This window comes from Pleurodeles waltl, chromosome 10 (assembly GCF_031143425.1).
Source record: "Pleurodeles waltl isolate 20211129_DDA chromosome 10, aPleWal1.hap1.20221129, whole genome shotgun sequence".
Classification (NCBI taxonomy): domain Eukaryota; kingdom Metazoa; phylum Chordata; class Amphibia; order Caudata; family Salamandridae; genus Pleurodeles; species Pleurodeles waltl.
In genome coordinates, this window is record NC_090449.1 from 144,238,792 (window position 1) to 144,259,798 (window position 21,007).

The 21,007-nt window shown below is 47.7% G+C and overlaps 1 protein-coding gene across 3 annotated transcripts in view; it reads left to right on the forward strand.

Annotated features, from left to right (window-relative positions):
- BUD31 (BUD31 homolog) overlaps positions 1-21,007 on the forward strand; it is a 43,701-nt gene that overhangs the window by 14,703 nt on the left and 7,991 nt on the right. For all 3 annotated transcript variants that reach the window (XM_069210026.1, XM_069210027.1, XM_069210025.1), the window contains exon 4: positions 1,660-1,826. In XM_069210026.1, coding sequence (XP_069066127.1) covers positions 1,660-1,826 — 167 coding nt within the window. The remainder of the gene's footprint in view (positions 1-1,659; positions 1,827-21,007) is intronic.

Consider the following 21,007-nt stretch of genomic DNA (forward strand, 5'->3'; position numbering starts at 1 on the left):
GAGTCCGTGTTTGACAGACTCCCAGACCATATACTCTTATGGCTACCCTGCACTTACAATGTCTAAGGTTTGGCTTAGACACTGTAGGGGCACAGTACTCATGCACTGGTGCCCTCACCTATGGTATAGTGCACCCTGCCTTAGGGCTGTAAGGCCTACTAGAGGGGTGACTTATTTATACTGCATAGGCAGTGTGAGGTTGGCATGGCACCCTGAGGGGAGTGCCATGTCGACTTACTCGTTTTGTTCTCACCAGCACACACAAGCTGGTAAGCAGTGTGTCTGTGCTGAGTGAGGGGTCCCCAAGGTGGCATAAGATATGCTGCAGCCCTTAGAGACCTTCCCTGGCATCAGGGCCCTTGGTACCAGGGGTACCAGTTACAAGGGACTTACCTGGATGCCAGGGTGTGCCAATTGTGGAATCAAAAGTACAGGTTAGGGAAAGAACACTGGTGCTGGGGCCTGGTTAGCAGGCCTCGGCACACTTTCAATTCAAAACATAGCATCAGCAAAGGCAAAAAGTCAGGGGGTAACCATGCCAAGGAGGCATTTCCTTACAGAGGGGATTTACAAATAAATGGCATGTTATTCTTAGATTTTCAGAGCTCACTGACAATGAAAATCTGTTTTGTTCAGGTTAGGAGGGGTAGGGCTGATGTCAGCTAGTAACTGAAAGAAAACCACAGATTAAATGATTGAACATGCATGTGTTGTAACTTTATAATCATGCCTACATCAACAGTCCCCCTTGTTCCTTAGGTTACTAGAGTCTTAAATATCGCATGCTGGCATAAGACTGTCTGCTGCCAGCAGCACTAGTCTCTCGATCTAGTGCTTAACGTGTTAAAAACAAAAGTGCTAGGGCCCTCATTCGTAAGCTGCCAGCACTGCCATTGACTGCACCAACACAACTACTAGTGTGAGAAAGTGGACTATTCCAGGCCTCCAAAGCTATAAAATGGCTTGAGCGGCAGGTATTTGTAATTTGTGATGTATATTCAGGGCCACTGGAATTATGCAGCAGGGGAAGCACCTAATTATGCAACAGGGTTGCCTAAATTATGTGGCAGATTAGTGTATAGTATTCATTATGTTGTCATTTTTACACATTGTAATTCTGTCTGGGTAAAGATTTTATCTCATTAGTGTCAGTTTAACAACTAAATATAGAAACAAGCCCATGAAAGATGACCAGTTAACCTGTGCAATAGGTCTTCCTCTGAGTGCAATATGTTTTTAGTACCGTTTGGACTAGAAACAATTTTTTTTTGGGGGGGGGGGGTCTGCAAATTATGCAGCACATGATGGATTATGTGCCAAATGAGGCCAATCCATAATCATCTGGAAAAAAAGCAGCAGAATCTCATATTTCCAGTGGGTTTGTGTATATTGAATTAATAAACAGTTGTGTTCCTCTCTAAATTTGAACGGCAGACTTAAGATCCACTGACAATCATGTGCCGAGCACCGGAAACCACAGGCACAAATTAGGCTCTGCCTTGAAATGATCCTGGTCTGGATCACATTCTTCCGTAAGTAGGTTAAAATTATATACAAAACAGCAGAGCATAGACATAAATTATTGTACAAGTTACTTTCTACCAGCCTTCGATTGGGTGTCTGGAGTGAAGTTGTGACCTGCTCTTTTGTTTTTCACAGAACTCTACGAGTATTGCATTCGGGAAGGATATGCCGATAAAAACCTGATTGCAAAATGGAAGAAACAGGGTTACGAAAACTTATGCTGCCTGCGCTGCATCCAAACTCGTGATACCAACTTTGGAACAAACTGCATATGCAGAGTCCCAAAAAGCAAGCTGGAAGTGGTAGGTTCATTGCCTTGTTACTTTAATTGTAGCTGCCACGTGTATTTTGTGGGACATTAGTGAGTTGGTTATCAGGACCTGTATGGTTTCAAATAAACCACTCTTGTACCGTTGTGATGAGGATGTGGGCATTCCTTTAGGGCTTATGTTTTTATTTAACTTTTTTTTGTATTTTTCTGAGGATTGCCTGACTGGCGGTGTCAGTTGGTGTTGGGTCCTGATTAAATAGATGTAGCACAAAGTAAAGTAATTGTGTTCGGCAACTGGTGTTTTATGTAGCCCTAACATGCTGCCTTAAGGCAGCATCAGAGTGCCCAGAGACATTCGCCAAGTTTACAGAAATTTTCAAATTAAGTAGTATCCTGACAGAGTGAGTATCATGAATGATGGCGTACATGCTGGGAGGTGATTCTGTTTCTTGTGTGGGCATATACCTCTGTTGATGTCAGTCAAAGGGCTGTGAACAGCCTGGATCACTATGTAGGTGTGTCGAGTTTGGGACTAAGGACACATTTAAATCCGAGTGAAGTAGAAAGGGTCTTATGAGTGAAGATTTACTGACGCAGAGTCTGATCAGTGCACAAGTACTGCATGCAGGTTTTTGTGGGTTCCTGTGGCTGATATGAAATCACCATAAGCTGGAAATGGGTTCGTGCTGGAGGTAGTTATATAGGTGTTAGATGAGATAAACCCCACAGGAGGCCATGCACATGGTTTCTTCAAACTTTACAGACAGCCCTGCTATAGCTCAGTCAGACAAGTCAACGCCTCACCTCAGCAAATTTCAACTGTCAAAGTAGCTCTCACCTTTCTAGAGCAGTGGTCTTCAAACGTTTTAACGCTGCACCACCCCCAGTTGAAAAATAAAAATCATTGCCCATCCCCCCCCCCCCCCCCCCCAGCATTTTTCACAATTAATTTAGAAGGATGGTAATGTTTAAATATGTCTAGACTTATTTAAACATTGCAGTTAAGTACTGTTAACTTATTAAAAATGCAATAACATGTTGAAAAATAAAAATCATTGCCCCCCCTAGCATTTTTCACAAGTATTTTATAAAGATGGCAATGTTTAAATATGTCTAGACGTATTTAAACATATCAGTTAAGTACTGTTAACTTATTAAAAATGCAATAACACATGTCTGCTTAAAACAAAGCACTGTTATCTAATGAATGCTTCTTTTAGCCAGAGACATATGATATCTATAGTCTGTTAATTCCAGGGCTCATCTGGGAGTTTGCAGAGTGCTTTGGAGGTTTTCTGGTGATTTTATTGCTGTTATTGAAAGCAGAACAGTTTCTGATCGACTTTTTCTCCTTGAATGACCATACCGAGCCACCAGAAATCAAGTCTGATTTGCTCTTTGGTTTTGCAAACACTGAAGTGTCCTTCATGTGCCCTGTAAACTAGGTTCTCTTAAAGTTAATTCCTCCAGATAAACTTTGTACCACAATATAGCCAACTCTCGTTTTCTGCTAACTCATCTCTGGTCATCTAATACGGTCTGATTCTGTCCAAGCCTTTATCACTATGCCTTGGGCATCTTCTCTAATTAAAGTTCTCTCTTCTGTCCATGCCCAAACTGTGACCTCCTTTACCCATGTTTCAGGTGGTGTGCCAGGCCAGGACTTTCACATCAAGGATATATGCCTTTTAGCTAAAGCAAAGGCCAAGTCTAAGTCTAAGAATTTGGTGCCACCTTCCGCATCTGTGGTCTGGGGAATAGTCCTAGCAGACAAGTTTCTAGATTGCAGTTGAGAGTGCGACCAAGGGTTGTGTTGAGTGTACGTGTCACCCCTTCCTAGAACTGACATAGGTGAGGGCAGCTCCAGATCATATGTACAAATTAGCACCCAGTATGATACATCTGGAGCAGGGCCTGGGCTCTCCACCATAGATAATAGGTATTCTGTGAGGGGTATTTCCAGACGGTCTTCCATGGAACAGAATTTTGGAAGTAGGTGGCTGTCATTAGACAGTGTGCGGCCCAGGTACTCTGAATAGCTCACGTATTGGCTGATTTGGCTGAGCCTTTTGGAGCATATGGACATATGTAAACTGGTGTGTAGCTTATATATATATATATATATATATATATATATATATATATAATGAGAAATACGAGTAGTATCTTGTCTGTCCCTGCTGGACCTGCCAGATATCCAAAGCTCCCCAGTGTTCCATCCAGTCTCAGCTACTCAGGAATGTCTCCCCCCCAATAAGGAGGTCATCTGTTACCAAAGAGACTGACAGAGCATGGAGAAAGGCCGATTGATCTTTATTTGGTGGGTTTTAAGCTCGCTAGTGTAATGTCTTTGCCTAGAAGTTTACCGTTAATCAAAACATATCGTCCCTCTTTGTCAATCTCTGAGTAAGCGCAAAAAGTGTTCCCTTCCCCTAATCCATATGAGAGCATGCGCAGGTATTCGCAGAGTAAGAAGTGGAAAATAATTGTGGCAACAACCCCCCCACTCTCCCCTCGCCCCACAATGGAAAAAACTCACACATACACACAACTCTGTACGGTGTTTCCAGCAGTATTGCCACTTGTGCTCACCCGCCTCTTCAGGTATCTATATATGTTGTGGTGTTTGGTAGCAGATCCCATCCCTCGAATATCCCAGGATAGGACAGTTATTATAGCTCTAGGGTCTCGTTTCCACAACAAGTAAAACTGGACCTCAGGGTGGTTCCTAATTCTACCCACTACCCCCACCCTCCGAGAAAGACTAACATAACCCTGAACCACAAGCAGCCCAGCAACGGCCAGCCGCCAAAACCTGAATGCTGCTTCCAGTACTTTGGCAGGGGCTATTCCAGGTGCGGTTGGCTACGATCAGCGAGGATCCCTTGTGCTGCGCCAGACAAGTTTTCGAAATGGGCCCATGTGTGCTTGCTGGTCTGTGACCCAGTGCTTGAGATCCAACCAGCTGGGTGGGGGGGGGGGGGGGCGGATGGGGCCACAGTTTGGATCATGACCACAAAGAGTTGTTTCCTGCACCAACAAATTCAATAAGGTGGATCTGAAGATAAAAAGTGGCCTCCTTTCCTAGGTCGCCCCCAGCCGAGCACAAGGTCAGGGTCCGCACATAAGGAACAAAGCAGCAAAAGTGATCACCACAGGTCCCTCCCCTACTTCTATTTCAAAATATATTTCAGTAGCTGTGAAAGACCATTTTTGTACTTGTGTGATGAAAAAAATACTTTAAAAGGATGAAAAAAGTCAGAAAAACATCACTTGGTGATGTGCAAATGATAAATATGTTCTGAAACCCAATTTTCACAGATTATTGTTAATACACTATATAGTTTTATCAGTAAAGCTGCAAGTTAGTGGGAAGGTTTTTGGACATTTCTTGGAAATGGTCTGTCTGTAAATGACAGTGCGCTACCACATCATGCTTTAGTAATAGATTTAGTTAAAGTGAGTGTTTGAACATAAACTGAGAAACACTCCTGCCCTGACTGCAAAGCTATTGGTAAACTAAGAGGCAAGTCCTGCATGGATCATGTTTAGCCCATATGTGGGCTAGATGTATTGTACATGGAGCAAACGTTTAGTGTATTTAATCAAACAAAAGAGGATTTTTTTAACAGCAGAAATGCTGAACTCACATATTTGAAGGTGCAGTCGTGAGAATAAAGAAAAGGGTGACTATAAAATACAATATTTGCCTAGGATCACACAATTTGAGACCTGTTTCCAGGTAAAGTACATTACGGTTAGGTCGAGTAGATTATTCAAGCTGCTCGACCTGCAGGTCTCATAACATTTTAATGATTTTTTCAAGGCCTGAATATCTTTGCCCCGATTCATCTCTTTGGGTACTCTGGCGTCTCTTCTGTATCTGTGGCTGCAGCAGTTACTCCTGGTGTCGATGGAGCAGGATAAGCATTGGGCTCATGCGGAGCAGCAGGCTCACGCGTCCGCCATCTTCTGTTCCCAAGCCATGTCCAGGAGCAGCTATCTTCAAGCTAGAATTCACCAGCTCTTCCTTCGGTTCTATTCCTTCTCCACTGACCTCATAACATAAATGTGGTCGTCTTATTATTATTATTTTTTTTTGTTTGTTTCTTAACAACCAAATTTATGTTTACCAGTTTTCACAGTTTGGCTGTATTTTCTGAATTTCTGTAGCACTAATTTAACTCTCAAGTTGTGAACTTGTTTTACCGAAAACCAAAACGTCATCCTGATAGCAGAAAACACCAGGTGTGGATCACAGCATAGAGGTCGTGGTCCTTTGGAATACTGATGCTGCGGATTCCAAACCAAACCATACGTTTGTACTTATATGCTCCCATGGGTTAATAAAGGAGCTGAGATCTTAGGAGTCTGGGTGTAGGCATACTAGATAACATGTGGAGGCGAAGTGAAGGGTTAAGAAGAATTTGGCACCTACAAGTGCTGTGCACATCTGAGATACTGGGTACAGGTAGTCTGTCTACAATCACTTCTCTACTTAGTAAAGTTCTCAAATCAACACACAATTGTATTTTGTTAGCGGCTTTGTATGCTACGACAGTAGGTGTAAGCCATTCTGTGGCCTCAACCGGTTCTGTGATGTGTAAGTTGCATAATGTTTCTAGTTCCACTTTGACAGCATGTATTATACTTCTCACCTTTGACACAATCAGAGCTGCTCCTTTCTTTACTTTTATCTTGTGTGTGTGTGTGTGTGTGTGTGTGTGTATATATATATATATATATATATATATATATATATATATATATATATATATATATATATATATGTGTTCGATGGCATGTGTAGCTGCAGATACACATGCTGTGCACATCCCGCCATCTGGTGTTGGGCTTGGAGTGTTACAAGTTCTTTTTCTTCGAAGAAGTCTTTTCGAGTCACGAGATCGAGGGACTCCTCCCATTTCGGCTCCATTGCGCATGGGCGTCGACTCCATCTTAGATTGTTTTTTTTCCGCCATCGGGTTCAGACGTGTTCCTTTTCGCTCCGTGTTTCAGGTCGGAAAGTTAGTTAGAATCTCAGCAAATTCGTCGGTATTGTTTGCGTTCGGTATCGGGTTAGTTACAACAGATCGACACCGAGTTTTGAAGAGCTCCGGAAGCCCTTCGGGGTTTTTTCGATTCCCCCCCCCCGTCAGGGCCTGGTCGGCCCGGCCACGTGTCTCTTCAAGGCTGATGGAACGGACCCCATTCCGCTTCTGCCCAAAATGTCATAACAAGTATCCATATACAGATCAGCATCTGGTCTGTAACTTGTGTCTGTCTCCAGAGCACAAGGAGGATACCTGTGAAGCCTGTCGAGCGTTTCGGTCGAGGAAGACATTAAGAGACCGAAGAGCGAGAAGACTGCAGATGGCGTCGGCGCCGACAGGACAAGGGCGTTTCGAGGAGGAAGAAGAAACCTACTCCATCCAGGAATCTGACTCGGACGAGCTCGATCCCGAAGAAACGCCGAAAACCGTGAGTAAGGCGTCGAAACATAAAACTCACGAGAAGACATCAAAAGCCCAGGGGACGCCACCGCCAACAGGCCATGGCTTAACTCGCAAAATAGGTGACCGATCATCGGCACCGAAAAAGGGCATGCATGTGGCGAAGTCATCCGACTCCGGTCGAGATACCGCCACACAACAATCTCGGGCCCGAGACAGCGGCTCCGAGCAGATTCGGCACCGAGACAGTGGCACCGAAATGGTTCGGCACCGAGACACCACGACGCCGAAAATAAAGAAGGTTTCCTCTGAGCCCAAAAAGGCGACAGAAAAGGTTTAGATTCCGAAACATCCAGCCTCGGAACCGAAAACGGGTTCCTACACAGAGGAACAGGGATTGTCCTCCCAGATGCAAGGACATAAGTTCGGAGAGGAACTTGAATCTGTTGAGCCAGACTACACTCTAAGGCTCCACATTCAAAAAGACACAGGGAAGATAAGCACTCCTTCCCCAATTAGGATGAAAAGAAGACTTGCCTTTCAAGAAAAGGACAAGCAGCCACAGGCAAAGGTGGCAAGACAAACAACTCCACCACCATCAATGCACACATCACCGGTAGCCACTCCACCACTGATGCAATCCCCGACTCATACTGCAATGAGTCAAGATGATCCTGATGCATGGGACCTTTATGATGCTCCTTGTAGGAAGTTGGCTCTGTATGCACTATTTCAAAGTAAGGAATAGTATGCACAGAGTCCAAGGATTCCCCTTAGAGGTAAGATAGTGGCAAAAAGAGATAATACTAATGCTCTATTTTGTGGTAGTGTGGTCGAGCAGTAGACTCATCAAAAGAGTAGTGTTAAGCATTTGTTGTACATACACACAGGCAATAAATGAGGAACACACACTCGGAGACAAATCCAGCCAATAGGTTTTGTTATAGAAAAATATCTTTTCTTAGTTTATTTTAAGAACCACAGGTTCAAATTCTACATGTAATATCTCATTTGAAAGGTATTGCAGGCAAGTACTTTAGGAACTTTGAATCATCACAGTAGCATATATACTTTTCACATAAAACACAAATAGCTGTTTTAAAAGTGGACACAGTGCAATTTTCACAGTTCCTGGGGGAGGTAAGTTATTGTTAGTTTTAGCAGGTAAGTAAAACACTTACAAGTCTCAGGTTTGGGTCCAAAGTAGCCCACTGTTGGGGGTTCAGAGCAACCCCAAAGTTACAACACCAGCAGCTCAGGGCCGGTCAGGTGCAGAGTTCAAAGTGGTGCCTAAAACGCATAGGCTTCAATGGAGAGAAGGGGGTGCCCCGGTTCCAGTCTGCCAGCAGGTAAGTACCCGCGTCTTCGGAGGGCAGACCAGGGGGGTTTTGTAGGGCACCGGGGGGGGACACAAGTCAGCACAAAAAGTACACCCTCAGCAGCGCGGGGGCGGCCGGGTGCAGTGTGCAAACAAGCGTCGGGTTTCCAATGTAAATCAATGGGAGACCAAGGGGTCTCTTCAGCGGTGCAGGCAGGCAAGGGGGGGGGGCTCCTCGGGGTAGCCACCACCTTAGCAAGGGAGAGGGCCTCCTGGGGGTCACTCCTGCACAGAAGTTCCGTTCCTTCAGGTGCTGGGGGCTGCGGGTGCAGGGTCTTTTCCAGCCGTCAGGACTTTAGGTTCAGGCAGTCGCGGTCAGGGGAAGCCTCGGGATTCCCTCTGCAGGCGTCGCTGTGGGGGCTCAGGGGGGACAACTTTGGTTACTCACGGTCTCGGAGTCGCCGGAGGGTCCTCCCTGAGGTGTTGGTTCTCCACCAGTCGAGTCGGGGTCGCCGGGTGCAGTGTTGCAAGTCTCACGCTTCTTGCGGGGAGTTGCAGGGGTCTTTAAATCTGCTCCTTTGAAACAAAGTTGCAGTCTTTTGGAGCAGGGCCGCTGTCCTCGGGAGTTTCTTGTCTTTCTTGAAGTAGGGCAGTCCTCTGAGGATTCAGAGGTCGCTGGTCCTTTGGAAAGCGTCGCTGGAGCAGGTTTCTTTGGAAGGCAGGAGACAGGCCGGTAGGACTGGGGCCAAAGCAGTTGGTGTCTTCTGTTCTTCCTCTGCAGGGGTTTTTCAGCTCAGCAGTCTTCTTCTTGTAGTTTCAGGAATCTAAATTCTTAGGTTCAGGGGAGCCCTTAAATACTAAATTTAAGGGCGTGTTTAGGTCTGGGGGGTTAGTAGCCAATGGCTACTAGCTCTGAGGGTGGGTACACCCTCTTTGTGCCTCCTCCCAGAGGGAGGGGGTCACATCCCTAATCCTATTGGGGAATCCTCCATCTGCAAGATGGAGGATTTCTAAAAGTTAGTCACTTCAGCTCAGGACACCTTAGGGGCTGTCCAGACTGGCCAGTGACTCCTCCTTGTTATTCTCATTATTTCCTCCAGCCTTGCTGCCAAAAGTGGGGGCCGTGGCTGGAGGGGGCGGGCAACTCCACTAGCTGGAGTGTCCTGCGGTGCTGGAACAAAGGGGTGAGCCTTTGAGGCTCACCGCCAGGTGTTACAGCTCCTGCCTGGGGGAGGTGTTAGCATCTCCACCCAGTGCAGGCTTTGTTACTGGCCTCAGAGTGACAAAGGCACTCTCCCCATGGGGCCAGCAACATGTCTCGGTTGTGGCAGGCTGCTGGAACCAGTCAGCCTACACAGATAGTCGGTTAAGGTTTCAGGGGGCACCTCTAAGGTGCCCTCTGGGGTGTATTTCACAATAAAATGTACACTGGCATCAGTGTGCATTTATTGTGCTGAGAAGTTTGATACCAAACTTCCCAGTTTTCAGTGTAGCCATTATGGTGCTGTGGAGTTCGTGTTTGACAGACTCCCAGACCATATACTCTTATGGCTACCCTGCACTTACAATGTCTAAGGTTTGGCTTAGACACTGTAGGGGCACAGTACTCATGCACTGGTGCCCTCACCTATGGTATAGTGCACCCTGCCTTAGGGCTGTAAGGCCTACTAGAGGGGTGACTTATCTATACTGCATAGGCAGTGTGAGGTTGGCATGGCACCCTGAGGGGAGTGCCATGTCGACTTACTCGTTTTGTTCTCACCAGCACACACAAGCTGGCAAGCAGTGTGTCTGTGCTGAGTGAGGGGTCCCCAGGGTGGCATAAGATATGCTGCAGCCCTTAGAGACCTTCCCTGGCATCAGGGCCCTTGGTACCAGGGGTACCAGTTACAAGGGACTTACCTGGATGCCAGGGTGTTTCAATTGTGGAATCAAAAGTACATTTTAGGTGAAAGAACACTGGTGCTGGGGCCTGGTTAGCAGGGTCCCAGCACACTTCTCAGTCAAGTCAGCATCGGTATCAGGCAAAAAGTGGGGGGTAACTGCAACAGGGAGCCATTTCTTTACACTCCTGTATCAGATAACAGCCCAGACTGTTACCCTGCGAGGCCGTCGCCACCTGAAGACAGTACACCCTACACGCAGGTGGTCTCAAGGGCAGCTGCGTTTCATAACGTTACCTTGCATTCAGAACCAATTGAGGATGACTTTTTGTTTAATATACTCTCCTCCACTCATAGCCAATACCAAAGCTTACCTATGCAACCTGGAATGCTGAAACACTCCAAACAGGTGTTTCAGGAACCGGTGAAGGGCAGGGCCATAACTCCAAGGGTGGATAAAACATACAAGCCACCGCCCACAGACCCTGTGTATATCACGCAGCAATTAACACCAGACACTGTGGTAGTAGGGGCAGCTCGCAAAAGAGCAAACTCTCACACCTCGGGAGACGCACCACCTCCAGACAAGGAGAGTCGCAAATTCGACACTGCGGGGAAAAGGGTTGCAGCACAAGCAGCAAACCAATGGCGCATTGCCAATTCACAAGTGTAGGAAGTTGGCTCTGTATGTGCTATTTCAAAGTAAGGAATAGCATGCACAGAGTCCAAGGGTTCCCCTTAGAGGTAAAATAGTGGTAAAAATAGATAATACTAATGCTCTATTTTGTGGTAGTGTGGTCGAGCAGTAGGCTTATCCAAGGAGTAGTGTTAAGCATTTGTTGTACATACACATAGACAATAAATGAGGTACACACACTCAGAGACAAATCCAGCCAATAGGTTTTTATATAGAAAAATATCTTTTCTTAGTTTATTTTAAGAACCACAGGTTCAAATTTAACATGTAATATCTTGTTCGAAAGGTATTGCAGGTAAGTACTTTAGGAACTTCAAATCATCAAAATTGCATGTATACTTTTCAAGTTATTGTCAAATAGCTGTTTCAAAAGTGGACACTTAGTGCAATTTTCACAGTTCCTGGGGGAGGTAAGTTTTTGTTAGTTTTACCAGGTAAGTAGGACACTTACAGGGTTCAGTTCTTGGTCCAAGGTAGCCCACCGTTGGGGGTTCAGAGCAACCCCAAAGTCACCACACCAGCAGCTCAGGGCCGGTCAGGTGCAGAGTTCAAAGTGGTGCCCAAAACACATAGGCTAGAATGGAGAGAAGGGGGTGCCCCGGTTCCGATCTGCTTGCAGGTAAGTACCCGCGTCTTCGGAGGGCAGACCAGAGGGGTTTTGTAGGGCACCGGGGGGGACACAAGTTGACACAGAAATTTCACCCTCAGCAGCGCGGGGGCGGCCGGGTGCAGTGTAGAAACAAGCGTCGGGTTTGTAATGGAAGTCAATGGGAGATCTAGGGGTCTCTTCAGCGCTGCAGGCAGGCAAGGGGGGGGTTCCTCGGGGAAACCTCCACTTGGGCAAGGGAGAGGGACTCCTGGGGGTCACTCCTCCAGTGAAAGTCCGGTCCTTCAGGTCCTGGGGGCTGCGGGTGCAGGGTCTCTCCCAGGTGTCGGGACTTAGGATTCAAAGAGTCGCGGTCAGGGGAAGCCTCGGGATTCCCTCTGCAGGCGGCGCTGTGGGGGCTCAGGGGGGACAGGTTTTTGTACTCACAGTCTTAGAGTAGTCCTGGGGTCCCTCCTGAGGTGTTGGATCGCCACCAACCGAGTCGGGGTCGCCGGGTGCAGTGTTGCAAGTCTCACGCCTTTTGCGGGGAGCTTGCAGGGTTCTTTAAAGCTGCTGGAAACAAAGTTGCAGCTTTTCTTTGGAGCAGGTCCGCTGTCCTCGGGAGTTTCTTGTCTTTTCGAAGCAGGGGCAGTCCTCAGAGGATGTCGAGGTCGCTGGTCCCTTTGGAAGGCGTCGCTGGAGCAGGATCTTTGGAAGGCAGGAGACAGGCCGGTGAGTTTCTGGAGCCAAGGCAGTTGTCGTCTTCTGGTCTTCCTCTGCAGGGTTTTTTTTCAGCTAGGCAGTCCTTCTTCTTGTAGTTGCAGGAATCTAATTTTCTAGGGTTCAGGGTAGCCCTTAAATACTAAATTTAAGGGCGTGTTTAGGTCTGGGGGGTTAGTAGCCAATGGCTACTAGCCCTGAGGGTGGGTACACCCTCTTTGTGCCTCCTCCCAAGGGGAGGGGGTCACAATCCTAACCCTATTGGGGGAATCCTCCATCTGCAAGATGGAGGATTTCTAAAAGTTAGAGTCACCTCAGCTCAGGACACCTTAGGGGCTGTCCTGACTGGCCAGTGACTCCTCCTTGTTATTCTCATTATTTTCTCCGGCCTTGCCGCCAAAAGTGGGGCCTGGCCGGAGGGGGCGGGCAACTCCACTAGCTGGAGTGTCCTGCTGGGTTGGCACAAAGGAGGTGAGCCTTTGAGGCTCACCGCCAGGTGTGACAATTCCTGCCTGGGAGAGGTGTTAGCATCTCCACCCAGTGCAGGCTTTGTTACTGGCCTCAGAGTGACAAAGGCACTCTCCCCATGGGGCCAGCAACATGTCTCGGTTTGTGGCAGGCTGCTAAAACTAGTCAGCCTACACAGATAGTCGGTTAAGTTTCAGGGGGCACCTCTAAGGTGCCCTCTGTGGTGTATTTTACAATAAAATGTACACTGGCATCAGTGTGCATTTATTGTGCTGAGAAGTTTGATACCAAACTTCCCAGTTTTCAGTGTAGCCATTATGGTGCTGTGGAGTTCGTGTTTGACATACTCCCAGACCATATACTCTTATGGCTACCCTGCACTTACAATGTCTAAGGTTTTATTTAGACACTGTAGGGGTACCATGCTCATGCACTGGTACCCTCACCTATGGTATAGTGCACCCTGCCTTAGGGCTGTAAGGCCTGCTAGAGGGGTGTCTTACCTATACTGCATAGGCAGTGAGAGGCTGGCATGGCACCCTGAGGGGAGTGCCATGTCGACTTACTCGTTTTGTCCTCACTAGCACACACAAGCTGGCAAGCAGTGTGTCTGTGCAGAGTGAGAGGTCTCCAGGGTGGCATAAGACATGCTGCAGCCCTTAGAGACCTTCCTTGGCATCAGGGCCCTTGGTACTAGAAGTACCAGTTACAAGGGACTTATCTGGATGCCAGGGTCTGCCAATTGTGGATACAAAAGTACAGGTTAGGGAAAGAACACTGGTGCTGGGGCCTGGTTAGCAGGCCTCAGCACACTTTCAATTGTAAACATAGCATCAGCAAAGGCAAAAAGTCAGGGGGCAACCATGCCAAGGAGGCATTTCCTTACACAACCCCCCCCCAAACGAAAGAGGATGAGACTAACCTTTCCCAAGAGAGTCTTCATTTTCTAAGTGGAAGAACCTGGAAAGGCCATCTGCATTGGCATGGGCAGTCCCAGGTCTGTGTTCCACTATAAAGTCCATTCCCTGTAGGGAGATGGACCACCTCAACAGTTTAGGATTTTCACCTTTCATTTGCATCAGCCATTTGAGAGGTCTGTGGTCAGTTTGAACTAGGAAGTGAGTCCCAAAGAGGTATGGTCTCAGCTTCTTCAGGGACCAAACCACAGCAAAGGCCTCCCTCTCAATGGCACTCCAACGCTGCTCCCTGGGGAGTAACCTCCTGCTAATGAAAGCAACAGGTTGGTCAAGGCCATCATCATTGGTTTGGGACAAAACTGCCCCTATCCCATGTTCAGAGGCATCAGTCTGCACAATGAACTGCTTAGAATAATCTGGAGCTTTGAGAACTGGTGCTGAGCACATTGCCTGTTTCAGGGTGTCAAAGGCCTGTTGGCATTCCACAGTCCAGTTCACTTTCTTGGGCATTTTCTTGGAGGTGAGTTCAGTGAGGGCTGTCACAATGGATCCATATCCCTTCACAAACCTCCTGTAATACCCAGTCAAGCCAAGGAATGCCCTGACTTGAGTCTGGGTTTTTGGAGCTACCCAGTCCAGAATAGTCTGGATCTTGGGTTGGAGTGGCTGAACTTGGCCTCCACCTACAAGGTGTCCCAAGTAAACCACAGTTCCCTGCCCTATCTGGCATTTGGATGCTTTGATAGAGAGGCCTGCAGATTGCAGAGCCTTCAAAACCTTCCTCAGGTGGACCAGGTGATCCTGCCAGGTGGAGCTAAAGACAGCAATATCATCAAGATAAGCTGTGCTAAAGGACTCCAAGCCAGCAAGGACTTGATTCACCAACCTTTGGAAGGTGGCAGGGGCATTCTTTAAACCAAAGGGCATAACAGTAAACTGATAATGCCCATCAGGTGTGGAGAATGCTGTCTTTTCTTTTGCTCCAGGTGCCATTTTTATTTGCCAGTACCCTGCTGTCAAGTCAAAGGTACTTAGAAATTTGGCAGCACCTAATTTATCAATGAGCTCATCAGCTCTTGGAATTGGATGAGCATCTGTCTTGGTGACAGAATTGAGCCCTCTGTAGTCCACACAAAACCTCATCTCTTTCTTTCCATCTGTGGTGTGAGGTTTGGGGACTAAGACCACTGGGCTAGCCCAGGGGCTGTCAGAGCGCTCAATGACTCCCAATTCCAGCATCTTGTGGACTTCCACCTTGATGCTTTCCTTAACATGGTCAGACTGTCTAAAGATTTTGTTCTTGACAGGCATGCTGTCTCCTGTGTCCACCTCATGGGTACACAGGTGTGTCTGACCAGGGGTTAAGGAGAAGAGTTCAGGAAACTGTTGTAGGACTCTCCTACAATCAGCTTGCTGTTGGCCAGAGAGGGTGTCTGAGTAGATCACTCCATCTACTGTGCCATCTTTTGGGTCTGATGACAGAAGATCAGGGAGAGGTTCACTCTCTGCCTCCTGATCCTCATCTGTTACCATCAACAGATTGACATCAGCCCTGTCGTGGAAGAGCTTAAGGCGGTTTACATAGATCACCCTCTTGGGGCTCCTGCTTGTGCCCAGGTCCACCAAGTAGGTGACCTGACTCTTCCTCTCTAGTACTGGGTAAGGGCCACTCCATTTGTCCTGGAGTGCCCTGGGAGCCACAGGCTCCAGAACCCAGACTTTCTGCCCTGGTTGGAACTCAACCAGTGCAGCCTTTTGGTCATACCAAAACTTCTGGAGCTGTTGGCTGGCCTCAAGGTTTTTGGTTGCCTTTTCCATGTACTCTGCCATTCTAGAGCGAAGGCCAAGTACATAGTCCACTATGTCCTGTTTAGGCTCATGGAGAGGTCTCTCCCAGCCTTCTTTAACAAGGGCAAGTGGTCCCCTTACAGGATGACCAAACAGAAGTTCAAAGGGTGAGAACCCTACTCCCTTCTGTGGTACCTCCCTGTAAGCGAAAAGCAGACATGGCAGGAGGACATCCCATCTCCTTTTGAGTTTTTCTGGGAGCCCCATGATCATGCCTTTTAATGTCTTGTTGAATCTCTCAACCAAGCCATTAGTTTGTGGATGGTATGGTGTAGTGAATTTATAAGTCACTCCACACTCATTCCACATGTGCTTTAGGTATGCTGACATGAAGTTGGTACCTCTGTCAGACACCACCTCCTTAGGGAAACCCACTCTGGTAAAGATACCAATGAGGGCCTTGGCTACTGCAGGGGCAGTAGTCGACCTAAGGGGAATAGCTTCAGGATACCTGGTAGCATGATCCACTACTACCAGGATATACATATTTCCTGAGGCTGTGGGAGGTTCCAGTGGACCAACTATGTCCACACCCACTCTTTCAAAGGGCACCCCCACCACTGGAAGTGGAATGAGGGGGGCCTTTGGATGCCCACCTGTCTTACCACTGGCTTGACAGGTGGGGCAGGAGAGGCAAAACTCCTTAACCATGTTGGACATATTGGGCCAGTAGAAGTGGTTGACTAACCTCTCCCACGTCTTGGTTTGTCCCAAATGTCCAGCAAGGGGAATGTCATGGGCCAATGTTAGGATGAACTCTCTGAACAGCTGAGGCACTACCACTCTCCTAGTGGCACCAGGTTTGGGGTCTCTGGCCTCAGTGTACAGGAGCCCATCTTCCCAATAGACCCTATGTGTTCCATTTTTCTTGCCTTTGGACTCTTCAGCAGCTTGCTGCCTAAGGCCTTCAAGAGAGGGACAGGTTTCTTGTCCCTTACACAGCTCTTCCCTTGAGGGTCCCCCTGGGCCTAAGAGCTCAACCTGGTAAGGTTCAAGCTCCAAAGGCTCAGTTCCCTCAGAGGGCAGAACATCTTCCTGAGAAGAGAGGTTCCCTTTCTTTTGCTGTGTTGCAGTTGGTTTCCCAACTGACTTTCCTTTCCTCTTGGTAGGCTGGGCCATTCTTCCAGACTCCAGCTCTACTTGTTCACCCTGTGCCTTGCATTGTGCTCTTGTTTTCACACACACCAGTTCAGGGATACCCAGCATTGCTGCATGGGTTTTTAGTTCTACCTCAGCCCATGCTGAGGACTCCAGGTCATTTCCAAGCAGACAGTCCACTGGGATATTTGAGGAGACCACCACCTGTTTCAGGCCATTGACCCCTCCCCATTCTAAAGTAACCATTGCCATGGGATGTACTTTTCTCTGATTGTCAGCGTTGGTGACTGTGTAAGTTTTTCCAGTCAGGTATTGGCCAGGGGAAACCAGTTTCTCTGTCACCATGGTGACACTGGCACCTGTATCCCTCAGGCCCTCTATTCTAGTCCCATTAATTAAGAGTTGCTGTCTGTATTTTTGCATGTTAGGCGGCCAGACAGCTAGTGTGGCTAAATCCACCCCACCCTCAGAAACTAGAGTAGCTTCAGTGTGGACCCTGATTTGCTCTGGGCACACTGTTGATCCCACTTGGAGACTAGCCATACCAGTGTTACCTGGATGGGAGTTTGGAGTGGAACCTTTCTTGGGACAGGCCTTGTCTCCAGTTTGGTGTCCATGCTGTTTACAGCTATGACACCAGGCCTTTTTGGGATCAAAGTTTTTACCCTTGTACCCATTGTTTTGTGAAGAGGCTCTGGGCCCACCCTCCTGTGCAGGTTTTTGGGGGCCTGTAGAAGACTCTTTACTATTTTTAGTTTTGGTTGTCTCATCACCCTTCTGCTGGGGAGTCTTTGTGACCCCTTTCTTTTGGTCACCCCCTGTTGAAGTCTTGGACACCCTTGTCTTGACCCAATGGTCCGCCTTCTTTCCCAATTCTTGGGGAGAAATTGGTCCTAGGTCTACCAGATGCTGATGCAGTTTATCATTGAAACAATTACTTAACAGGTGTTCTTTCACAAATAAATTGTACAGCCCATCATAATTACTTACACCACTGCCTTGAATCCAACCATCTAGTGTTTTCACTGAGTAGTCAACAAAGTCAACCCAGGTCTGGCTCGAGGATTTTTGAGCCCCCCTGAACCTAATCCTGTACTCCTCAGTGGAGAATCCAAAGCCCTCAATCAGGGTACCCTTCATGAGGTCATAAGATTCTGCATCTTGTCCAGAGAGTGTGAGGAGTCTATCCCTACACTTTCCTGTGAACATTTCCCAAAGGAGAGCACCCCAGTGAGATCTGTTCACTTTTCTGGTTACACAAGCCCTCTCAAAAGCTGTGAACCATTTGGTGATGTCATCACCATCTTCATATTTAGTTACAATCCCTTTGGGGATTTTCAACATGTCAGGAGAATCTCTGACCCTATTTATGTTGCTGCCACCATTGATGGGTCCTAGGCCCATCTCTTGTCTTTCCCTCTCTATGGCTAGGATCTGTCTTTCCAAAGCCAATCTTTTGGCCATCCTGGCTAACTGGATGTCCTCTTCACTGGGGCTATCCTCAGTGATTTCAGAGGTGTTGGTCTCTCCTGTGAGGGAACCAGCATCTCTGACTATTATTTTAGGAGTCAGGGTTTGAGGGACCCTGTTCTCCCTAGATAGGACTGGTAGGGGGGAATTGTCCTCCAAGTCACTATCCTCTTCCTCTGAGTTGCCACCCTCAGAGGGGTTGGCCTTTTCAAACTCTGCCAAAAGCTCCTGGAGCTGTATTTTGGTAGGTTTGGGGCCCATTGTTATTTTCTTTAGTTTACAGAGTGACCTTAGCTCTCTCATCTGTAGATGGAGGTAAGGTGTGGTGTCGAGTTCCACCACATTCACATCTGTGCTAGACATTTTGCTTCTAAAAGTTGGGATACTTTTTAAGAATCTACAACTAGTTCTAGGTTCTAATTCAAACTTTTACAAACTTTTAAACTCTAAAAGAAATGCTAAACAGGATCTAACACAAGGCCCTAGCAGGTCTTTTAAGAATTTAGAAAACTTTTCAAATTGCAAAAATCAATTTCTAATGACAATTTTGGAATTTGTCGTGTGATCAGGTATTGGCTGAGTAGTCCAGCAAATGCAAAGTCTTGTACCCCACCGCTGATCCACCAATGTAGGAAGTTGGCTCTGTATGTGCTATTTCAAAGTAAGGAATAGCATGCACAGAGTCCAAGGGTTCCCCTTAGAGGTAAAATAGTGGTAAAAATAGATAATACTAATGCTCTATTTTGTGGTAGTGTGGTCGAGCAGTAGGCTTATCCAAGGAGTAGTGTTAAGCATTTGTTGTACATACACATAGACAATAAATGAGGTACACACACTCAGAGACAAATCCAGCCAATAGGTTTTTATATAGAAAAATATCTTTTCTTAGTTTATTTTAAGAACCACAGGTTCAAATTTAACATGTAATATCTTGTTCGAAAGGTATTGCAGGTAAGTACTTTAGGAACTTCAAATCATCAAAATTGCATGTATACTTTTCAAGTTATTGTCAAATAGCTGTTTCAAAAGTGGACACTTAGTGCAATTTTCACAGTTCCTGGGGGAGGTAAGTTTTTGTTAGTTTTACCAGGTAAGTAGGACACTTACAGGGTTCAGTTCTTGGTCCAAGGTAGCCCACCGTTGGGGGTTCAGAGCAACCCCAAAGTCACCACACCAGCAGCTCAGGGCCGGTCAGGTGCAGAGTTCAAAGTGGTGCCCAAAACACATAGGCTAGAATGGAGAGAAGGGGGTGCCCCGGTTCCGATCTGCTTGCAGGTAAGTACCCGCGTCTTCGGAGGGCAGACCAGAGGGGTTTTGTAGGGCACCGGGGGGGACACAAGTTGACACAGAAATTTCACCCTCAGCAGCGCGGGGGCGGCCGGGTGCAGTGTAGAAACAAGCGTCGGGTTTGTAATGGAAGTCAATGGGAGATCTAGGGGTCTCTTCAGCGCTGCAGGCAGGCAAGGGGGGGGTTCCTCGGGGAAACCTCCACTTGGGCAAGGGAGAGGGACTCCTGGGGGTCACTCCTCCAGTGAAAGTCCGGTCCTTCAGGTCCTGGGGGCTGCGGGTGCAGGGTCTCTCCCAGGTGTCGGGACTTAGGATTCAAAGAGTCGCGGTCAGGGGAAGCCTCGGGATTCCCTCTGCAGGCGGCGCTGTGGGGGCTCAGGGGGGACAGGTTTTTGTACTCACAGTCTTAGAGTAGTCCTGGGGTCCCTCCTGAGGTGTTGGATCGCCACCAACCGAGTCGGGGTCGCCGGGTGCAGTGTTGCAAGTCTCACGCCTTTTGCGGGGAGCTTGCAGGGTTCTTTAAAGCTGCTGGAAACAAAGTTGCAGCTTTTCTTTGGAGCAGGTCCGCTGTCCTCGGGAGTTTCTTGTCTTTTCGAAGCAGGGGCAGTCCTCAGAGGATGTCGAGGTCGCTGGTCCCTTTGGAAGGCGTCGCTGGAGCAGGATCTTTGGAAGGCAGGAGACAGGCCGGTGAGTTTCTGGAGCCAAGGCAGTTGTCGTCTTCTGGTCTTCCTCTGCAGGGTTTTTTTTCAGCTAGGCAGTCCTTCTTCTTGTAGTTGCAGGAATCTAATTTTCTAGGGTTCAGGGTAGCCCTTAAATACTAAATTTAAGGGCGTGTTTAGGTCTGGGGGGTTAGTAGCCAATGGCTACTAGCCCTGAGGGTGGGTACACCCTCTTTGTGCCTCCTCCCAAGGGGAGGGGGTCACAATCCTAACCCTATTGGGGGAATCCTCCATCTGCAAGATGGAGGATTTCTAAAAGTTAGAGTCACCTCAGCTCAGGACACCTTAGGGGCTGTCCTGACTGGCCAGTGACTCCTCCTTGTTATTCTCATTATTTTCTCCGGCCTTGCCGCCAAAAGTGGGGCCTGGCCGGAGGGGGCGGGCAACTCCACTAGCTGGAGTGTCCTGCTGGGTTGGCACAAAGGAGGTGAGCCTTTGAGGCTCACCGCCAGGTGTGACAATTCCTGCCTGGGAGAGGTGTTAGCATCTCCACCCAGTGCAGGCTTTGTTACTGGCCTCAGAGTGACAAAGGCACTCTCCCCATGGGGCCAGCAACATGTCTCGGTTTGTGGCAGGCTGCTAAAACTAGTCAGCCTACACAGATAGTCGGTTAAGTTTCAGGGGGCACCTCTAAGGTGCCCTCTGTGGTGTATTTTACAATAAAATGTACACTGGCATCAGTGTGCATTTATTGTGCTGAGAAGTTTGATACCAAACTTCCCAGTTTTCAGTGTAGCCATTATGGTGC